Source organism: Pelobates fuscus, chromosome 3 (genome assembly GCF_036172605.1).
Source record: "Pelobates fuscus isolate aPelFus1 chromosome 3, aPelFus1.pri, whole genome shotgun sequence".
Lineage (NCBI taxonomy): Eukaryota > Metazoa > Chordata > Amphibia > Anura > Pelobatidae > Pelobates > Pelobates fuscus.
The window spans coordinates 296,585,877-296,603,733 of record NC_086319.1 but is presented as its reverse complement, the minus strand read 5'-3'; the positions used below and the strand labels follow the sequence as shown (position 1 = coordinate 296,603,733).

General features: G+C 43.3%; 1 protein-coding gene across 1 annotated transcript in view; it reads left to right on the top strand.

Moving 5' to 3' along the window:
- The first annotated feature begins 878 nt into the window (after positions 1-878).
- CORO2B (coronin 2B) overlaps positions 879-17,857 on the top strand; it is a 66,875-nt gene continuing 49,896 nt past the window's right edge. Inside the window, exon 1 of the mRNA XM_063448741.1 lies at positions 879-1,111. Within this exon, the coding sequence (XP_063304811.1) occupies positions 1,097-1,111 (15 nt within the window). The 5' untranslated portion in view covers positions 879-1,096. The remainder of the gene's footprint in view (positions 1,112-17,857) is intronic.

Genomic DNA, 17,857 nt, shown 5'->3' with positions numbered 1-17,857 from the left:
ATATAAATATGTATATATATTTAAATTATATGTGCATATTTATGTAATATTTTTACATAATTAAGTAATTTTATTGATTGCAATTTGAGGGACCTGCCTGACATCCCAGGCAGAAAGTCCAGAGAATTTAATTTGCTAGCACTGTATTTAACCCTGTAACTTTCTATGACATCCTAAAACCTGTACATGGGGGGTATGTTTTACTCTGGAGACTTCGCTGAACACAAATATTAGTGTTTCAAAACATATTACAGCGATGATATTGTCAGTGAAAGTGAAGTTTTTTGCAATTTTTACACACAAACGGCACTTGTATGGGAACTGTAAATGAGAGAGAGGAAAATTACAGCTAAACACAAACACCACAAAAGTGTTAAAACAACCCTGGTCCTTAACGTACAACATGGCCAAAACAGTCGGGTCCTGAAGGGGTTAAAGTTATGGTTGATTATTATTATTGAAATTGGAATTGTGAAATCCGTAATAAAAGTCACGGCCAAATGTTTTTCAATTTATCAAAATAAACAGATTAAAGGAAAAAGTTGTTTTGTGTTTTATTTATACTATGTATCATTATGAATGCAACATTCAAACCACATGCCTTGTATTCTAATCTGAGGTGATAAAATACATTCTAATAAATCCTGTCCCTGGTACAGACTCAGCAGAAGAAGGGAAGGGGGAGGCTCTGCACAGCCTGTGTGTCCCATTGCTCCAGGTAAGGGCTGACTATATCTGCAGCTGTACTTACACTGATAAACCCCTTGTGCTGTGTAGGGTTAAATGTGAAAAGAGATCTCTCCAAGGTGTGACTCTGGATTGTCCATTACACTAAGCAGTAATAGAGCAGCATTGCTCATGGTAGAGAAACATTAGCAGCAGAGAGGAGGCATCCTGCCTGTTCATTAGAGATGCAAAGTGACATCATGACTGTGCTAGCTAAAGGATGGGAATAATGAGGAGGCGGGGAGGCTGCACACTGTATGTATGTGTGTGTGTGTGTGTGTGTGTGTGTCTGTAGGCAGCCAGCTCTGAACCCTGCAGTCACTATACAGCAGCCCAGAAGCCTGCTCGCCCTGCACTGTCACAGCTCTGTATGACTGTCACCAAGGTAAGGAGAGCCAGCTCTGTGTGGGAGACATGCAGGCAGAGAGCTGGGAGGGATAGAACACGGAGAGGGAGAGCCAGATGGGGGATGGCAGTGATGGGAGTAGTGATAACACTGCCATGTGTCCTCCATCCATAGACAGCTAAGGTCTATAATGGAAGATGTTTAGTTAATGGGGGTTTATACACATTGCTTTACCCCAGGCTGCTTTAAGATCTCCACTATAAAGCACCCACACAGCCCTGCGTGAATGGCAGTGTATGTTTACATGGTGACAGCAACCATCCACCTCTTCTCATCTGCCTCACCAACTTCTGGACATGGAATGTTCCCATCAGGCTCTTCCCATGTGTTATTGCCGTCCCTCTTCTAATATGGTGTATCTGTAATATGTATCACTATAACAGGGCAATACACGATTAACATGGGCAGCAATGCTTGTCATATCTGACCAAGCCCTACATGCAACCTGATACCTAACTTTAGCAGAATGAGAGGGTGAGGATGTGAGGATGGACCTACCTGGCAATGGAGTCCATGGGAAGACAGGGAGTGGAGCTCATTATGGGCCTATTGAGGGGCAGTAGGAGCAGCTCTCTGTATTAGTGAGGTGGCAGAATGAGTTTTGGGGTTTGGTCATTGGTGTGACTGATTTTGAGTAGTGAATTATGAGTGGTCCGTGTTCTTTGAGTCTGCTCAGTATGTACATAGAAGCTGCCTGCTCACCGAGGGCCATGTATATAGAAACTGAGTGCCTGCTCACTGAGGGCCATTTATATAGAAACTGAGTGCCATGTATATAGAAACTGAGTGCCTGCTCACTGAGGGCCATTTATATAGAAACTGAGTGCCTGCTCACTGAGGGCCATTTATATAGAAACTGAGTGCCTGCTCACTGAGGGCCATTTATATAGAAACTGAGTGCCATGTATATAGAAACTGAGTGCCTGCTCACTGAGGGCCATTTATATAGAAACTGAGTGCCTGCTCACTGAGGGCCATTTATATAGAAACTGAGTGCCTGCTCACTGAGGGCCATTTATATAGAAACTGAGTGCCTGCTCACCGAGGGCCATTTATATAGAAACTGAGTGCCTGCTCACTGAGGGCCATGTATATAGAAACTGAGTGCCTGCTCACCGAGAGCCATGTATATAGAAATTCAGTGCCTGCTCACTGAGAGCCATGTATATAGAAGCTGCCTGCTCACTGAGGGCCATGTATGTAGAAGCTGCCTGCTCACCGAGGGCCATGTATATAGAAACTGAGTGCCTGCTCACTGAGAGCCATGTATATAGAAACTGAGTGCCTGCTCACTGAGAGCCATGTATATAGAAACTTAGTGCCTGCTCACTGAGAGCCATGTATATAGAAACTTAGTGAGAAGCTGCCTGCTCACTGAGAGCCATGTATATAGAAGCTGCCTGCTCACTGAGAGCCATGTATATAGAAGCTGCCTGCTCACTGAGAGCCATGTATATAGAAGCTGCCTGCTCACTGAGAGCCATGTATATAGAAGCTGCCTGCTCACCGAGGGCCAAGTATGTAGAAGCCGCCTGCTCAATGAGAGCCATGTATATAGAAACTGCCTGCTCAGTGAGAGCCATGCACTGGCCTGGGAAATCTGAAGCTTTGACAAGAGAGTTGCACATTTTGGCCAGTTCTAGAAAATTAGTTGGATGTTTTTAAATTTTTCTGGCCTAATAGTTGCAGTTCTTTTTCCAATATAACTTACGTCCAGGTTAAGACGTAAACACCACAGACTTTCATTTTGCTGAAAACTGAATTGAGCATTATGCCATAGCTTATTTAGTTAATGCACTGACAGTAAAAGTCTGTTCAAACCTCAAGGCCACAAGATGTATTCCTGGCAGGGTCAACTCGTCCTTTGGAGGTTGATAAAATCAGTTACACTGAGTTTTGTAATAAAACATTTCCACCCTACAGTATGTAACAGTCAGATTAATTAAGGAAGCACCATTTGTTTACTGCCTTGACTAATCACTTTGCTTCCCCCAGTAGGATATACAAGATACACTTTCATGTGATGTCCACCAGCCTTTAGAAGTAATATGTGTCCAGGGAGACATTGGGGGGTCTGGCAACCTTTCTACCTAGGAATTGGTAGAATTATCAATGTTTCTTCCTGGTAAATGGTCATTATTTGTACATTAAAGGCACATATGGTTAATGACCTTCCTGTAAGAACATTGAACATTCACTAGATTAATCAGAATCAAATTAAAGATGTAAAATCTGAGCCTATCAATCTCCAAACCAGGAGTGAAAAAAACCATGCTGTTTCTGTGGCTGTATAGACCTGCTTTACTGGACTGGATTATGCAGCAAATAGTGCATATAACATTCAGGCAGTATACTGTGCAATGACAATCCTCACACTTTCTCTATATCTTCTAAAATGTTTAAAATAATATAACAGACGTTTCCATTAAGCTCCAAATATGTATCTGTCCTTATCATAACATGAGACAGACAGCATCCTTGCTAGGCCAGTAGCATCACTAGATTGGTACCCAGAGAGATGCTGGTTGTGTTACATTGCCCTCAGTATCTTTGTACCCATCCCTAAGCTGTGTAAGTGTGCTTGGGGTGGATACTGCAGTGAGGAGGGGCCTTCCTCTGCCAGTCTGCAGCAGTCAGACAGAGTGAATGACATCACGCAGGATACAGAGCACAGTGCAGGATGAAATGTTCTGCACAGATTATGGAAGAATGTGCTTGACCATAGCCCCCGGGAGATATGCTCAAAGTCACCATTATCACAAGACGTACAATTATCACTTGTGTTCAGACACAATCACCCCTTCTGGACAGTCCAACAAGAATAGTTTGAAAGAGTCTCTTTCAGCTTGTCTGTAATAAACAAATGAATTTAGTCATTGGCAAAGATGGAGGTTGGGCTGTGAATCCCCCATATGATAATGTACACTTTCTGTCAGGACTGGACTACAAATAGAAATGACTTAAATACAATTTTCAATAGATCACTGCTGTCCAATTTGTAACTTTCCAGTGTCTGTAGAGCTACAACACCCATTAGGCCCAGTCAGCCACAGCCTCACACCCTCAGGATTAATCGCTAAAGAGATATTTGTTGGGAATTCAAAGAGAATTTGAAATGTAAAGGACAACTGTCATAAAAGTTTCACTTCTTGTGCTTTAAATGTTAAATACAGTTTATGAAAGTGTATATATATTTTTAAATAATGTGTACTGATGTTTGAGAAGTTTACATTTTTATCTGGCTGAGAAGTCAGTTAGGTTACAGCCAGCAACTTAAAGGACCACTATAGTGCCAGGAAAACAAACTCGTTTTCCTGGCACTATTTAGTCCTCAGGTCCCCCCACCCTCATGGCCCCCCTCCCGCTGGCCTGAAGGGGTTAAAAGGTTAAAACCCCTTCAGCCACTTTCCTTAATCCAGCGCCGGCGCTGGTGACCTCTCCCCCCCCTCCGACGTTGACTCCCGAGTGGAGCCGAATGTGCATGTGTGGCCAGAGCCGCGCGCGCATTAAAAAACGCCCATAGGAAAGCATTATTCAATGCTTTCCTATGGATGTCAGTGTCTTCTCACTGTGATTTTCATAGTGAGAATCGCGGAAGCTGACTCTAGCCGCTGTCAGTTAAAACTAGAGGGACCTGGCACCCAGACCACTTCATTGAACTGAAGTGGTCTGAGTGCCTATAGTGGTCCTTTAACTTGCGTTAAGTTGAGTTAAAGTTAAAGGGACACTATAGTCACCAAAACAACTTTAGCTTTAAGAAGCAGTTTTTGTGTATAGATCATGCCTCTGCAATTTCATTGCACAATTCACTTCCATTTCGGAGTTAAATTACTTTTGTTTCTGTTTATGTAGCCCTAGCCACACCTCCGATGGCTGTGACTTACACAGCCTGCATGAAAATAAAATGCTTTCATTTTCAATCAGATGTAACTTTACTTTAAAAGTTTACATTTCCTGCTCTGTAAATTGAACTTTAATCACACATAGGAGGCTCCTGCATGGTCTAGCAAGTTATCAACAGAGCAGGAGATAAGAAATTCTAAATTAAACAGAATTTGCAATAAAGGAAGTGTAACTATTAGAAGACCTTTTACAGGAAGTGTTTAGGATGGCTGTGTTAATCACATGCAGGGAGGTGTGCCTAGGGCTGCATAAACACAATTATTTAACTCCTAAATGGCAGATAATTGAGCAGTGATATTGCAAGGTCATGATCTATACACCAAAACTTCTTCATTAAGCTAAAGTTGTTCTGGTGACTCTAGTGTCCCTTTTAGTTGAGCAGCAGTTGGTCAGTTAACTGTAGAGTCTGACCCTACATGGCTGCACGGCCTGATAAAAAGGAAAATTTTCTCCACAAAAAAATCAATACACATAATTAAAAAAAATATCGTAACTTTTTATTAGATGTAATAAACTTAAAAAAAATTAAGTCATCGATGCTTCCAGTGTGGTTATCTTGGTGTCAAATTTAAAATTCACTTTGAATTTAGAGTGATTACAGAATACTACCATCAGCAAAGCTGACTTGAGCTGGCTGAGATTTTTCCAGTTCGGCTGTTTTTACCCTGTATTGAAATTTACTTTGAATTCTCACTTTAGTGAATAACCCTAAACGGGACACGTATTTCAATCATAGCTGGACAAGTATCTGCTTGTTACCCCTGGTCTGCAATCTATTGATTAATGGATTATTATTAACTGTCATTCCTAATTGGAAGTGGTATCAGCTATTCTTGTTTGTTTTACCTCTATTGGTACCTCAGTATGTGTAATGTTTTGGAACGATCAATAAATAATACTGTACCTTTGACCTTTCAATTTGCCCTTGGTAAAAAAACAACAACACTTGGACGCAGAATAATTAGCATCCATTAAGACATCATTAATACTGAATGAGCTGTATCTTTAACATTAAAGGATAGAGAATGTCTATGCAGTGCATTAATCACATGACAACCAGGCTGGAGAATGAAACATATTGGTTTTCCATCTAATGAGACAGCAGTCCTGGCTTTTCATTTCTAAAGTTACAGTGAATTCCTAAAATCCAATTATATTCCCTCTGCAATTGGGTTATTTTACAATTTATAAAGCGACAACAAATTCTGCAGCGCCAGGAGTTAGCCATCTGGCCACCTAATGGCGCCCCCGATGCCGTGCTAGGTAAGGCAGAGCAGGCACCTTCTTACCTTGATGGCAGGTGCCTGCTCTGCCAACAAATGCCGTTTACCTGAAGAGAGGGGGATGGAGAAAGCAGGCGGCGACAGAGGCTGTTCTTGCAGCCTCTCACTCCTCCCTCGCGTGCCCTCTGTGATGCCGGGAGCCGAAATATGACGTCATTCTGGCCCCAGCATACTAAACAGCGGGCGAGAGGAGTGAGTGGGTGTGTCTGTCAGTGAGTGATTGTATGTCTGTCAGTGAGTGTCGCTATGTGAGTGTGTGTGTCTGTCAGTGAGTGTGTGTGTGTGTGTGTCTGTCAGTGAGTGAGTGCAAGTCTGTCAATGAGTGAGTGTATGTCTGTCAATGAGTGAGTGTATGTCTGTCAGTGTCTGTGAGTGTGTGTCTGTCAGTGAGTGAGTGTATGTCTGTCTGTCAGTGAGTGTCTGGGTGTGTGTCTGTCAGTGAGCGAGTGAGTGTTTGACAATCAGTGTGTGTGAGTGTCTGTGTGTGTGTCTGTCAGTGAGTGTGTATGTATATCAGCGAGTGTATGTCTGTCAGTAAGTGTATGTGTGTGTGTCTGTCAGTGAGTGAGTGTGTGTATGTCTGTCAGTGAGTGAGTGTATGTAAGTTAGTGAGTGTCTGTGTGTGTGTCTGTCAGTGAGTGAGTGAATGTTTGACTGCCAATGTGTGTGAGTATCTGCCTGTGTGTGTATGTCAGTGAGTGAGTGTATGTATGTCAGTGAGTGTGTGTCTGTCAGTGAGTGAGTGTATGTCTGTCACTGAGTGTGTGTGTGTCTGTCTGTCAGTGAGTGTCTGTGTGTGTGTCTGTGAGTGAGTGTATGTCTGTCAGTGAGTGAGTGTCTGACTGTCAGTGTGTGTGAGTGTCTGTGTGTGTGTGTGTCAGTGAGTGAGTGTATGGATGTCAGTGAGTGTGTGTAAGTCTGTCAATGAGTGAGTGTATGTCTGTCAGTGTCTGTGAGTGTGTGTCTGTCAGTGAGTGAGTGTATGTCTGTCTGTCAGTGAGTGTCTGTGTGTGTGTCTGTCAGTGAGCGAGTGAGTGTTTGACAATCAGTGTGTGTGAGTGTCTGTGTGTGTGTCTGTCAGTGAGTGTGTATGGATATCAGTGAGTGTATGTCTGTCAGTAAGTGTATGTGTGTGTGTGTGTCTGTCAGTGAGTGAGTGAATATTTGACTGCCAATGTGTGTGAGTATCTGCCTGTGTGTGTATGTCAGTGAGTGAGTGTATGTATGTCAGTGAGTGTGTGTCTGTCACTGAGTGAGTGTATGTCTGTCACTGAGTGTGTGTGTGTCTGTCTGTCAGTGAGTGTCTGTGTGTGTGTGTCTGTGAGTGAGTGTATGTCTGTCAGTGAGTGAGTGTCTGACTGTCAGTGTCTCTGTGTGTGTGTGTCAGTGAGTGAGTGTATGGATGTCAGTGAGTGTGTGTAAGTCTGTCAATGAGTGAGTGTATGTCTGTCAGTGTCTGTGAGTGTGTGTCTGTCAGTGAGTGAGTGTATGTCTGTCTGTCAGTGAGTGTCTGTGTGTGTGTCTGTCAGTGAGCGAGTGAGTGTTTGACAATCAGTGTGTGTGAGTTTCTGTGTGTGTGTGTGTCTGTCAGTGAGTGTGTATGGATATCAGTGAGTGTATGTCTGTCAGTAAGTGTATGTGTGTGTGTCTGTCAGTGAGTGAGTGTGTGTATGTCTGTCAGTGAGTGAGTGTATGTAAGTTAGTGAGTGTCTGTGTGTGTGTCTGTCAGTGAGTGAGTGAATGTTTGACTGCCAATGTGTGTGAGTATCTGCCTGTGTGTGTATGTCAGTGAGTGGGTGTATGTATGTCACTGAGTGTGTGTGTGTGTCTGTCTGTCAGTGAGTGTCTGTGTGTGTGTCTGTCAGTGAGCGAGTGAGTGTTTGACAATCAGTGTGTGTGAGTGTCTGTGTGTGTGTGTGTCTGTCAGTGAGTGTGTATGGATATCAGTGAGTGTATGTTTGTCAGTAAGTGTATGTGTGTGTGTCTGTCAGTGAGTGAGTGTGTGTATGTCTGTCAGTGAGTGAGTGTATGTAAGTTAGTGAGTGTCTGTGTGTGTGTCTGTCAGTGAGTGAGTGAATGTTTGACTGCCAATGTGTGTGAGTATCTGCCTGTGTGTGTATGTCAGTGAGTGAGTGTATGTATGTCAGTGAGTGTGTGTCTGTCAGTGAGTGAGTGTATGTCTGTCACTGAGTGTGTGTGTGTCTGTCTGTCAGTGAGTGTCTGTGTGTGTGTCTGTGAGTGAGTGTATGTCTGTCAGTGAGTGAGTGTCTGACTGTCAGTGTGTGTGAGTGTCTGTGTGTGTGTGTGTCAGTGAGTGAGTGTATGGATGTCAGTGAGTGTGTGTAAGTCTGTCAATGAGTGAGTGTATGTCTGTCAGTGTCTGTGAGTGTGTGTCTGTCAGTGAGTGAGTGTATGTCTGTCTGTCAGTGAGTGTCTGTGTGTGTGTCTGTCAGTGAGCGAGTGAGTGTTTGACAATCAGTGTGTGTGAGTGTCTGTGTGTGTGTCTGTCAGTGAGTGTGTATGGATATCAGTGAGTGTATGTCTGTCAGTAAGTGTATGTGTGTGTGTGTGTCTGTCAGTGAGTGAGTGAATATTTGACTGCCAATGTGTGTGAGTATCTGCCTGTGTGTGTATGTCAGTGAGTGAGTGTATGTATGTCAGTGAGTGTGTGTCTGTCACTGAGTGAGTGTATGTCTGTCACTGAGTGTGTGTGTGTCTGTCTGTCAGTGAGTGTCTGTGTGTGTGTGTCTGTGAGTGAGTGTATGTCTGTCAGTGAGTGAGTGTCTGACTGTCAGTGTCTCTGTGTGTGTGTGTCAGTGAGTGAGTGTATGGATGTCAGTGAGTGTGTGTAAGTCTGTCAATGAGTGAGTGTATGTCTGTCAGTGTCTGTGAGTGTGTGTCTGTCAGTGAGTGAGTGTATGTCTGTCTGTCAGTGAGTGTCTGTGTGTGTGTCTGTCAGTGAGCGAGTGAGTGTTTGACAATCAGTGTGTGTGAGTTTCTGTGTGTGTGTGTGTCTGTCAGTGAGTGTGTATGGATATCAGTGAGTGTATGTCTGTCAGTAAGTGTATGTGTGTGTGTCTGTCAGTGAGTGAGTGTGTGTATGTCTGTCAGTGAGTGAGTGTATGTAAGTTAGTGAGTGTCTGTGTGTGTGTCTGTCAGTGAGTGAGTGAATGTTTGACTGCCAATGTGTGTGAGTATCTGCCTGTGTGTGTATGTCAGTGAGTGGGTGTATGTATGTCACTGAGTGTGTGTGTGTGTCTGTCTGTCAGTGAGTGTCTGTGTGTGTGTCTGTCAGTGAGCGAGTGAGTGTTTGACAATCAGTGTGTGTGAGTGTCTGTGTGTGTGTCTGTCAGTGAGTGTGTATGGATATCAGTGAGTGTATGTCTGTCAGTAAGTGTATGTGTGTGTGTCTGTCAGTGAGTGAGTGTGTGTATGTCTGTCAGTGAGTGAGTGTATGTTTGACTGCCAATGTGTGTGAGTATCTGCCTGTGTGTGTATGTCAGTGAGTGGGTGTATGTATGTCACTGAGTGTGTGTGTGTGTGTGTCTGTCTGTCAGTGAGTGTCTGTGTGTGTGTCTGTGAGTGAGTGTATGTCTGTCAGTGAGTGAGTGTCTGACTGTCAGTGTGTGTGAGTGTCTGTGTGTGTGTGTGTGTCAGTGAGTGAATGTATGGATGTCAGTGAGTGTGTGTCTGTCTTTCAGTAAGTGTGTGTGTGTGTCTATAAGTGAGTGTGTGTGTGTGTGTGTGTCAGTGAGTGAGTGTATGTTTGTTAGTGAGTGAGTGTATGTCTGTCATTGAGTGTGTGTCTGTCAGTGAGTGTGTGTGTCTGCCAGTGAGTGAGTGACATGAGGGGGCGGCAAAATGGATCTTTGCCTAGGGTGGCAGAAATCCTTGCAGCGGCCCTGAGTCCAGACAATTTGCATCCATCTGTCCATACAAGGATTAAACTAACCAGAGAATTTAGTTGCCAGTTTTCTAGAGCATTTTTTTTAAAGGAATACTGCAGGCACCATAACCTCTACAGCTTGCTGCAGTGTTTTTGGTGCCCGGAGTGTTGTGGTGATTTTGATTGTTTTGTTGTTTTTGTTGTTGTTGTGAAGACACAGACAACAGAATCAGCAGCTATATTAAAATGTCAGTTCCGATAAAGAAAATAAGACATCAGTAAGACACGCTGACATGGTTGCACATGAAAAATAACAATAAGTGTGTTCAGGGTATGTATATGTTATGCAGAGTTATTAGACAGTAGGGGTCAGACAATCTGCTGTACTAACTTAGGTGATCTTAGGTGAACCCTGTGATCTGAGGAAGCCGAATCTGATGCGAAACGCGTCATCACGCACGTCCCGTGGTTACGTCAGTAGGCTCCGCCTCCAGGAAGTGTTTGCGGTATTGTGTTAGCCGGCAACCAAACTGAACGGAACATTTTTCCAGAGAAGGGCTGAGGGAGCTAAGTGACACCGTTTTATAATTGTGAAGTTTTGCAGATATTAAAGCCAATTTCGTTTCAAGCTGACTTATCTGCTCTCCACTTGTGAGTGTACCTATAGAGATATTGTCTCCACATGCCAATTTATTATACTGTATCACGCTATGTATTTTTCTTTTTGCTTTTTATATATATGTACGAGTAATCTGGAGTAACCCAATCCAGGGTATATACAGCTGGGTATTGTATCCACTCCATTTATCCGAATTTTGTGTTGCACTCTAGCACTGTTATATCAGGGATATTTGCACTTTTGCACTTTTGTGTATTTACACGTGTGTATAAGATAATATTACACCCACAATATAGAAATTGTGAATTACCAAAAGCACTGAAATACGTCTTAAAGAAATATTGCACACTTTTTTGTCTTAAAGACACAGCGCACCCTTTTTCTTATATTGTTGTATTTTGAGTGTTTTATGAGCTATTGCACTTTATAAGGGAGCTGCTTTTAAAGTTTTTAGGTTTTTTATATACCAGCATTTACAAATTTTAGACGTGTATTGAGCGCCTTCTGTTACTTGAATTAATGAATGGTATAATTGGAAAAGGCAATTAAAATACTGCTGGCGCAGCTGGTAAGTTAGCATGTGGAGGCAGCACTCAAAGAAATAGGGACTGATTTGTGAACAAAACTGGTTAAACAAACTACCATTTCCCCAGACATAAAATATGCAGTCCATTCACATATTGGCTCTCAATCAATTCCATGCTCAGGATTAGCCGGCCAGTCCACCACCGAAGCCACACAGGCCTCCTGAGGATCCAAGACTTATATCTTAATCGATGCCCAATGACAGGAGGCCGAGGGATGTCTGCGCCTAGTGTGTCAGTTTTGGAATAATATTCTGGCAAGGATTGGCAGAAGCTCCATGTAGCCCACCATAAAGCAAATGTGGCTCAAACTATATACATTATGTATGCATACACATATAAACTCTGCTCCGTCTACTTTAACAAATATTTATTCAGGGACAAAACAACAACAGCATACAAATAATGACAAACAATTGATACCGGAGAAACTGACGGAAGCCAAGCACAGAGAGATGGACACAGGTTTCTTCAGGAAGGAAGAGATTCTTTATTGGATCACCGATCGGGACTCAGAGGGACTAGCGTCACCAAAATACAGCAAAGTCTGAGCCCCGGACAATAGTGCAGGCTCCTTATATAGGCATATAACTCCTCCCATATTAAGCTCCACCCGCACATTCTCTTAACCAATCAACACAAATAAGAATTAACTTCCTGTTTGACCGCATGGCTTGTCCAGCACAATGGAGGAGGGGGAATACTATATCCTGTATTCTTGCACATGCTCCGTACACTACTGATCGTATCTTGCCACGTGCAACTAACTGATCGATACGTCAGCATATGCACGTACACATGCCACGTGGTAATCTCGGCCTACTAAATTTATTTTTACCGAGATTCCACCACATTCCCCCCTTTGATGCCTCTTGATATTTTACAATTACTTGAGGCATCACATAACCTTAGTTTTGCTTACACCGCAAGTTACCTTGAACCAGACCAGACTTATCTTATGATGTGAATCTTTTAACACTCATCTTCCTGCATTGGTTCTCCTTGATCTAGAGCCTTATATTTATATATCGCCATTATCTGTGCAGCAGCCTTCCTCTCTGCTATACTTCCTATCAGGCTTTGCACAGACCTAACTACTAAGGGTATAAGACATGGCAAGAGTAGACACAACAGTAAAATCAGTAGGACTCCACCTACCACTGCCTTAAGCCCTCCAAACCATTCATACCAGCTACCAAACCAACTACTTGGATTGTACCCTTTCCATACCTGAGTAGGCACATGCGCTAGTTTAACCATATGGCTAGTAAGCTCAGCTATTGCTTGCCCTTCGTCATCTATTTGAAGACAGCAATTGCTTAGGTTAAACTTCCCACATACACCTCCCTCTACTGCCAAAAGGTAATCCAAGGCTAATCTATTTTGGTAGACTGCTGTCCTCATCCTGGTGTTATGCTTCGCTAGAAGATTGAGCGCTTGTGATGTTTCGTTAGTGATAATCTCAACCACCGCCTGTAATCTTATAATGCGGTTGAGCATATAAATAGGGGTTCTATAACCAAAGGTACCATCCTCAGCCCACGTGGCTGGCCCATAATAGTCTATGATACGCTGGGGAGGCCATTCATTATCTTCCCAGGTGCCTATCTCTATGGGTCCCCTTTTCTTCCTATGATTCACATCATACACTTTAACACCTAAAGTCTCACCTGTTTCAATCGGTAACAAGAAGAAGGATGGTTTGAGCATACCCAACACACATGCCCCTTCCCAGTCCTGTGGCAGCTCCGAATAGGCTTTCTTACCACAGATCCAGTACAAATTTGCTGGGGCTCTCCAGGTAGATGTGATAGATAGATCAAACCACACATCCTTTAAATTGGCGTATCTAGCAAACGGGTTTGATGGTTCTGAGACATTTGAAGCCGACCACCAAGTTGTATTCTTTGTATCATCATCATAAGCTTTTTGCCCTAGACAAGTTAATTCTCCTACAGAAGTGTTATACATTATTCCTTTCCTTGCTATGCAAACATAACCTATGATGGAGGTCTTTAATCTCCACTCAGATTTACCTCTAACACTCATATGATAATCGGCTTGTGTAGATATTAGTTGGTCAACTGCCTCAGAACCGGACATTACCTCCTTTGCTTCCCAAGGCCATTGGTCTCCCATGTTAGTACCTCCACACACATAGCAGTTGGTAACATTAAGACTACCGGCAATACTTTCAGCTAGATCGATGAACAGGTTTTTAGCGTTATGGGGGATCTTATTATCTATACTCATCTCTTCGTAAAAGGAATGGTATACTTGATGAGTCTGGGAGGATACCGTATCAGTCTCTATCCCTATAAACAATAATGTCCCAGGATCTAAACCCGTCCCGTATATTTGAAACCCAAATAAATTTCCATACTTATCTAAGAACTTGTCGGGGTTATTAATAAGTATATGGACTGGGTTGCATTCCATAGACTTACAATAAGGGCTAGTCGGCAACTTAGTCACTATCATGTCTTTGTCTACTGTCTGTCCCCAAGTCGCCCACCCCACACAAGACCAATATGGACAAAAGTTATAGTCTTTATTTGGGCATCTAGGACTTACATATTTATTTTTGCTACTGGGACAAATGTATTTATCGTTAGACCCATACGTCCTCTCCCATCTAAGATCCCCACATACATTCCACGGCTTTCTACCACTCGATATCGCTTTACACGCATCAAACAGCAGAACACCCGAAGAATGTACGGATTCTAACACCGTCTTATTAATTAGGGTCCCCTGAGGATCTCCATTCCTGAGAGTCAACCAAATTGTACGAGGCTGATACTCCGGACTGAAGCACTTAGGTTCTCCTACTCCTAAATGGCACACACTATAATCTATATTTAAGTATCTACATCTCGATACATCTCCTTTACACTCGTATTGTGAATGCCATATTAGGGTTTGGGAAATATGGTTACCTGTTCTCGTAGTCTTAATGCATACCTCACAGCTAGGAGTGTCGGTACCTCTACCTTCCTGAATATAAAAACACATGTAAATAAACACAATCAAAAGCACATCTTTCGCCGTCATCCTCAGTCTTCGTCCGTGCGATGGAACCTCAGCTTCCAGGATGTGAGGGCTGCAGGGAATGGAGTTCTGCTCGTCTTCACAGGTGTCCCTTCGAGACTTTCCTGGCTTATACACTATGTGATGGTAAGCGGACAGGCTTTATTATGGCCTTCTCACTCACACCTGTAACAATAAAATTTGTAATCCACAATAATTCCTCGTTACTCCGACTGAGTAGTGCGTTTTAACCGGATCTTGCAGGGATTCTCTGGATCTGCTGTAACTTGCCAAGAATCGACTGCTGCTGGTTTAACCCTGGAGTGATGTATCCACGGAGTCACTTCTGCTACTTTTATCGCTGTAGGGGTAGACAAAAGAACAACATAAGGACCTCTCCACTTGGGCCCTAACGGTACATTATTCCACTCTTTAATCCACACTTGGTCTCCTGGATGATAACTATGAACAGGGGGATAAATATTCACAGGTAATCTATCTTGTACCCATTTCTGTACCTCCTCCATAGTCTTACCCAACTCTACAACCTGCTGCCGGGTAATTCCTTCTCCCAACTGACTCAAATCCCCCCTTAAGTTACCAAGTACGGGAGGTGGTCGCCCATACATAATTTCAAAAGGAGAGAGGCCCATCCTTCTGGTAGGGGTACTGCGGATTCGCAATAGAGCTATAGGTAAGAGAACGTTCCACTTAAGTTGGGTTTCCTGACACATTTTAGCCAACTGGTTCTTTATAGTTCTATTCATTCTCTCTACCTTACCAGAACTCTGGGGTCTATATGCAGTATGAAGCCTCCACTTTATACCAAGCATATGAGTCAGTTGTTGTAGGCACTGGTGAACAAAAGCTGGACCATTGTCCGATCCTATAGAACAGGGTAGTCCATATCGAGGTATTATTTCTCGTAGCAGGAATCTCACAACTTCTCCTGCTTTCTCTGTACGAGTAGGACATGCTTCTACCCAGCCTGAATAGGTGCACACAATTACCAGCAGGTAACGATGTCCACCCGATTTAGGCATCACTGTAAAGTCTATTTGTAGATCGGACATGGGGAGTCCCCCCATAAACTGGACTCCTGGTGGCTTTACTGGTCCTTGTCTTGCATTATTCTTAGCACACGTTACACATCTGCGTACAATGGCCTGAGTCAAGTTGGACAATCTTGGTATGTAGAAATGTTTTCTAAGAGATTCTTCAGTACTGTCTCTCCCAGAATGTGTCCCGTTATGATAATTTTGGACAATTTCTACCGCTAGCGATGCTGGTATAACTATTCTTCCATCTTCTAGCTGATACCACTTGTTCTCCAGATACTTTCCCGGTTCAGTCTTTAACCACTCCTCTTCTTGAGCTGTATAAACTGGAGTCCATTGGGACAGTGGAGTTGGTATAAGAGCAGCTATATGCCCCACATACTCCTGTCTTCCTGATTCAGCAGCACGCTTAGCTGCACTATCTGCCATCCGATTTCCTTTGGTTACATCACCATCTCCTCTCAGATGCGCTCGACAATGAATAATACCGACTTCTTTCGGCTCCCACACTGCTTCCAATAGTTGTAGGATTTCAGCTGCGTACTTGATTTCTTTGCCTTCTGAATTCAGTAGTCCTCTTTCTTTATACAAAGCTCCGTGGGCATGAGTGGTTAAAAACGCATACTTAGAGTCCGTATAGATATTTACTCTTAAACCTTCAGCCAATTGTAACGCTCGTGTTAGTGCTATTAATTCTGCCTTTTGTGCTGATGTTCCTTTCGCCAGTGGCCGAGCTTCTATCACCTTGTCTATTGTTGTCACTGCATATCCTGCATAGCGGATCCCTTCTTTCACATAACTACTGCCGTCGGTGTAATATTGAACATCGGGGTTCTGGATGGGAAAATCACGAAGATCTGGTCTACTTGAAAATACTTCATCCATTACTTCCAAACAATCATGTTGACTTTCAGTAGGTTGTGGCAAAAGGGTAGCTGGATTTAAGGTGTTTACAGTCTCTAAATGCACTCTTGGGTTTTCACACAACATTGCTTGATACTTGGTCATACGGCTATTACTAAACCAATGATTTCCTTTGTAATCCAACAACGTCTGTACTGCATGTGGGACTCGTACATAAAGTTCTTGACCCAGAGTGAGTTTATCGGCTTCAGCTACTAGCAGGGCGGCTGCAGCTACGGCTCTTAGACAAGGTGGAAGTCCGCTGGCCACTGCATCCAATTGCTTAGACATGTAGGCAACAGGTCTTTGCCATGATCCCAAGTACTGTGTCAATACTCCCACAGCCATTCTTCTTTGCTCATGTACGTACAGGTAGAATGGTCGTGTGTGATCAGGTAGACCTAATGCTGGGGCACTCATCAAAGCCTTCTTCACATCTTCAAATGCCGTTTGCTGTTCTTGGGTCCATAAGAAGGGGTCGTGCTCTGTACCTTTGATGGCTGCGTACAGAGGTTTTGCCAGTATCGCATAGCTGGGAATCCATATCCTACAGAAGCCTGCTGCCCCCAAGAATTCTCGCACTTGTCTTCTATTCTTGGGTATTGGTATTTGGCAGACAGCTTCTTTTCTCTCTGGCCCCATAATTCTTTGACCTTCAGAGATATGGAATCCCAGATACTTGACAGTTGGCAAACACAACTGAGCCTTCTTTCTAGACACCTTGTATCCTGCCTTCCAGAGAATATGTAGTAGATCGTGCGTTGCTTGCTGACATTTTTCTTTCGTAACTGCTGCTATCAACAAGTCATCTACATATTGTAACAATACACATTCTCCTGGGATAGACTCGAAATCCAGTAAATCTTGACTTAGGGCTGAACCAAATAGGGTAGGTGAATTTTTAAACCCTTGGGGCAGTCTTGTCCAAGTCATTTGGCGTTTTGAGCCCGTTACAGCGTTCTCCCATTGGAAAGCGAAAATACATTGACTTTCTGCGGCAATTCGGAGGCAAAAGAAGGCATCTTTGAGGTCTAAGACTGTAAAGTAAGTAGCCCCGCCCGGAATTAAAGCAAGCAGGTTATATGGATTGGGTACAACTGGATGTATACTTACAACCGCATCATTGACTGCTCTTAAGTCCTGCACAGGTCGATACTCATCTGTACCGGGCTTTTGAACAGGCAGCAATGGGGTGTTCCAGGGGGAAGTACAGAATTTTAGGATACCATACCGTATGAACTTATCCAGATAGGATTGGATGTTCTTCTTAGCCTTCTGCGGGATGTGGTATTGTCTTAGGCTCACTGGATAAACCCCATGTTTCAGTTCAATTTTTATTGGTGGAATATTGCGGGCCAGTCCTGGTGGGTTGTTCTCTGCCCAAACTCCTGGTATGTTAAACAATGTCTCATCACTCCTAGGGTTTTGGCTAGTCAACACTGTATAAAGTCGCCACTCT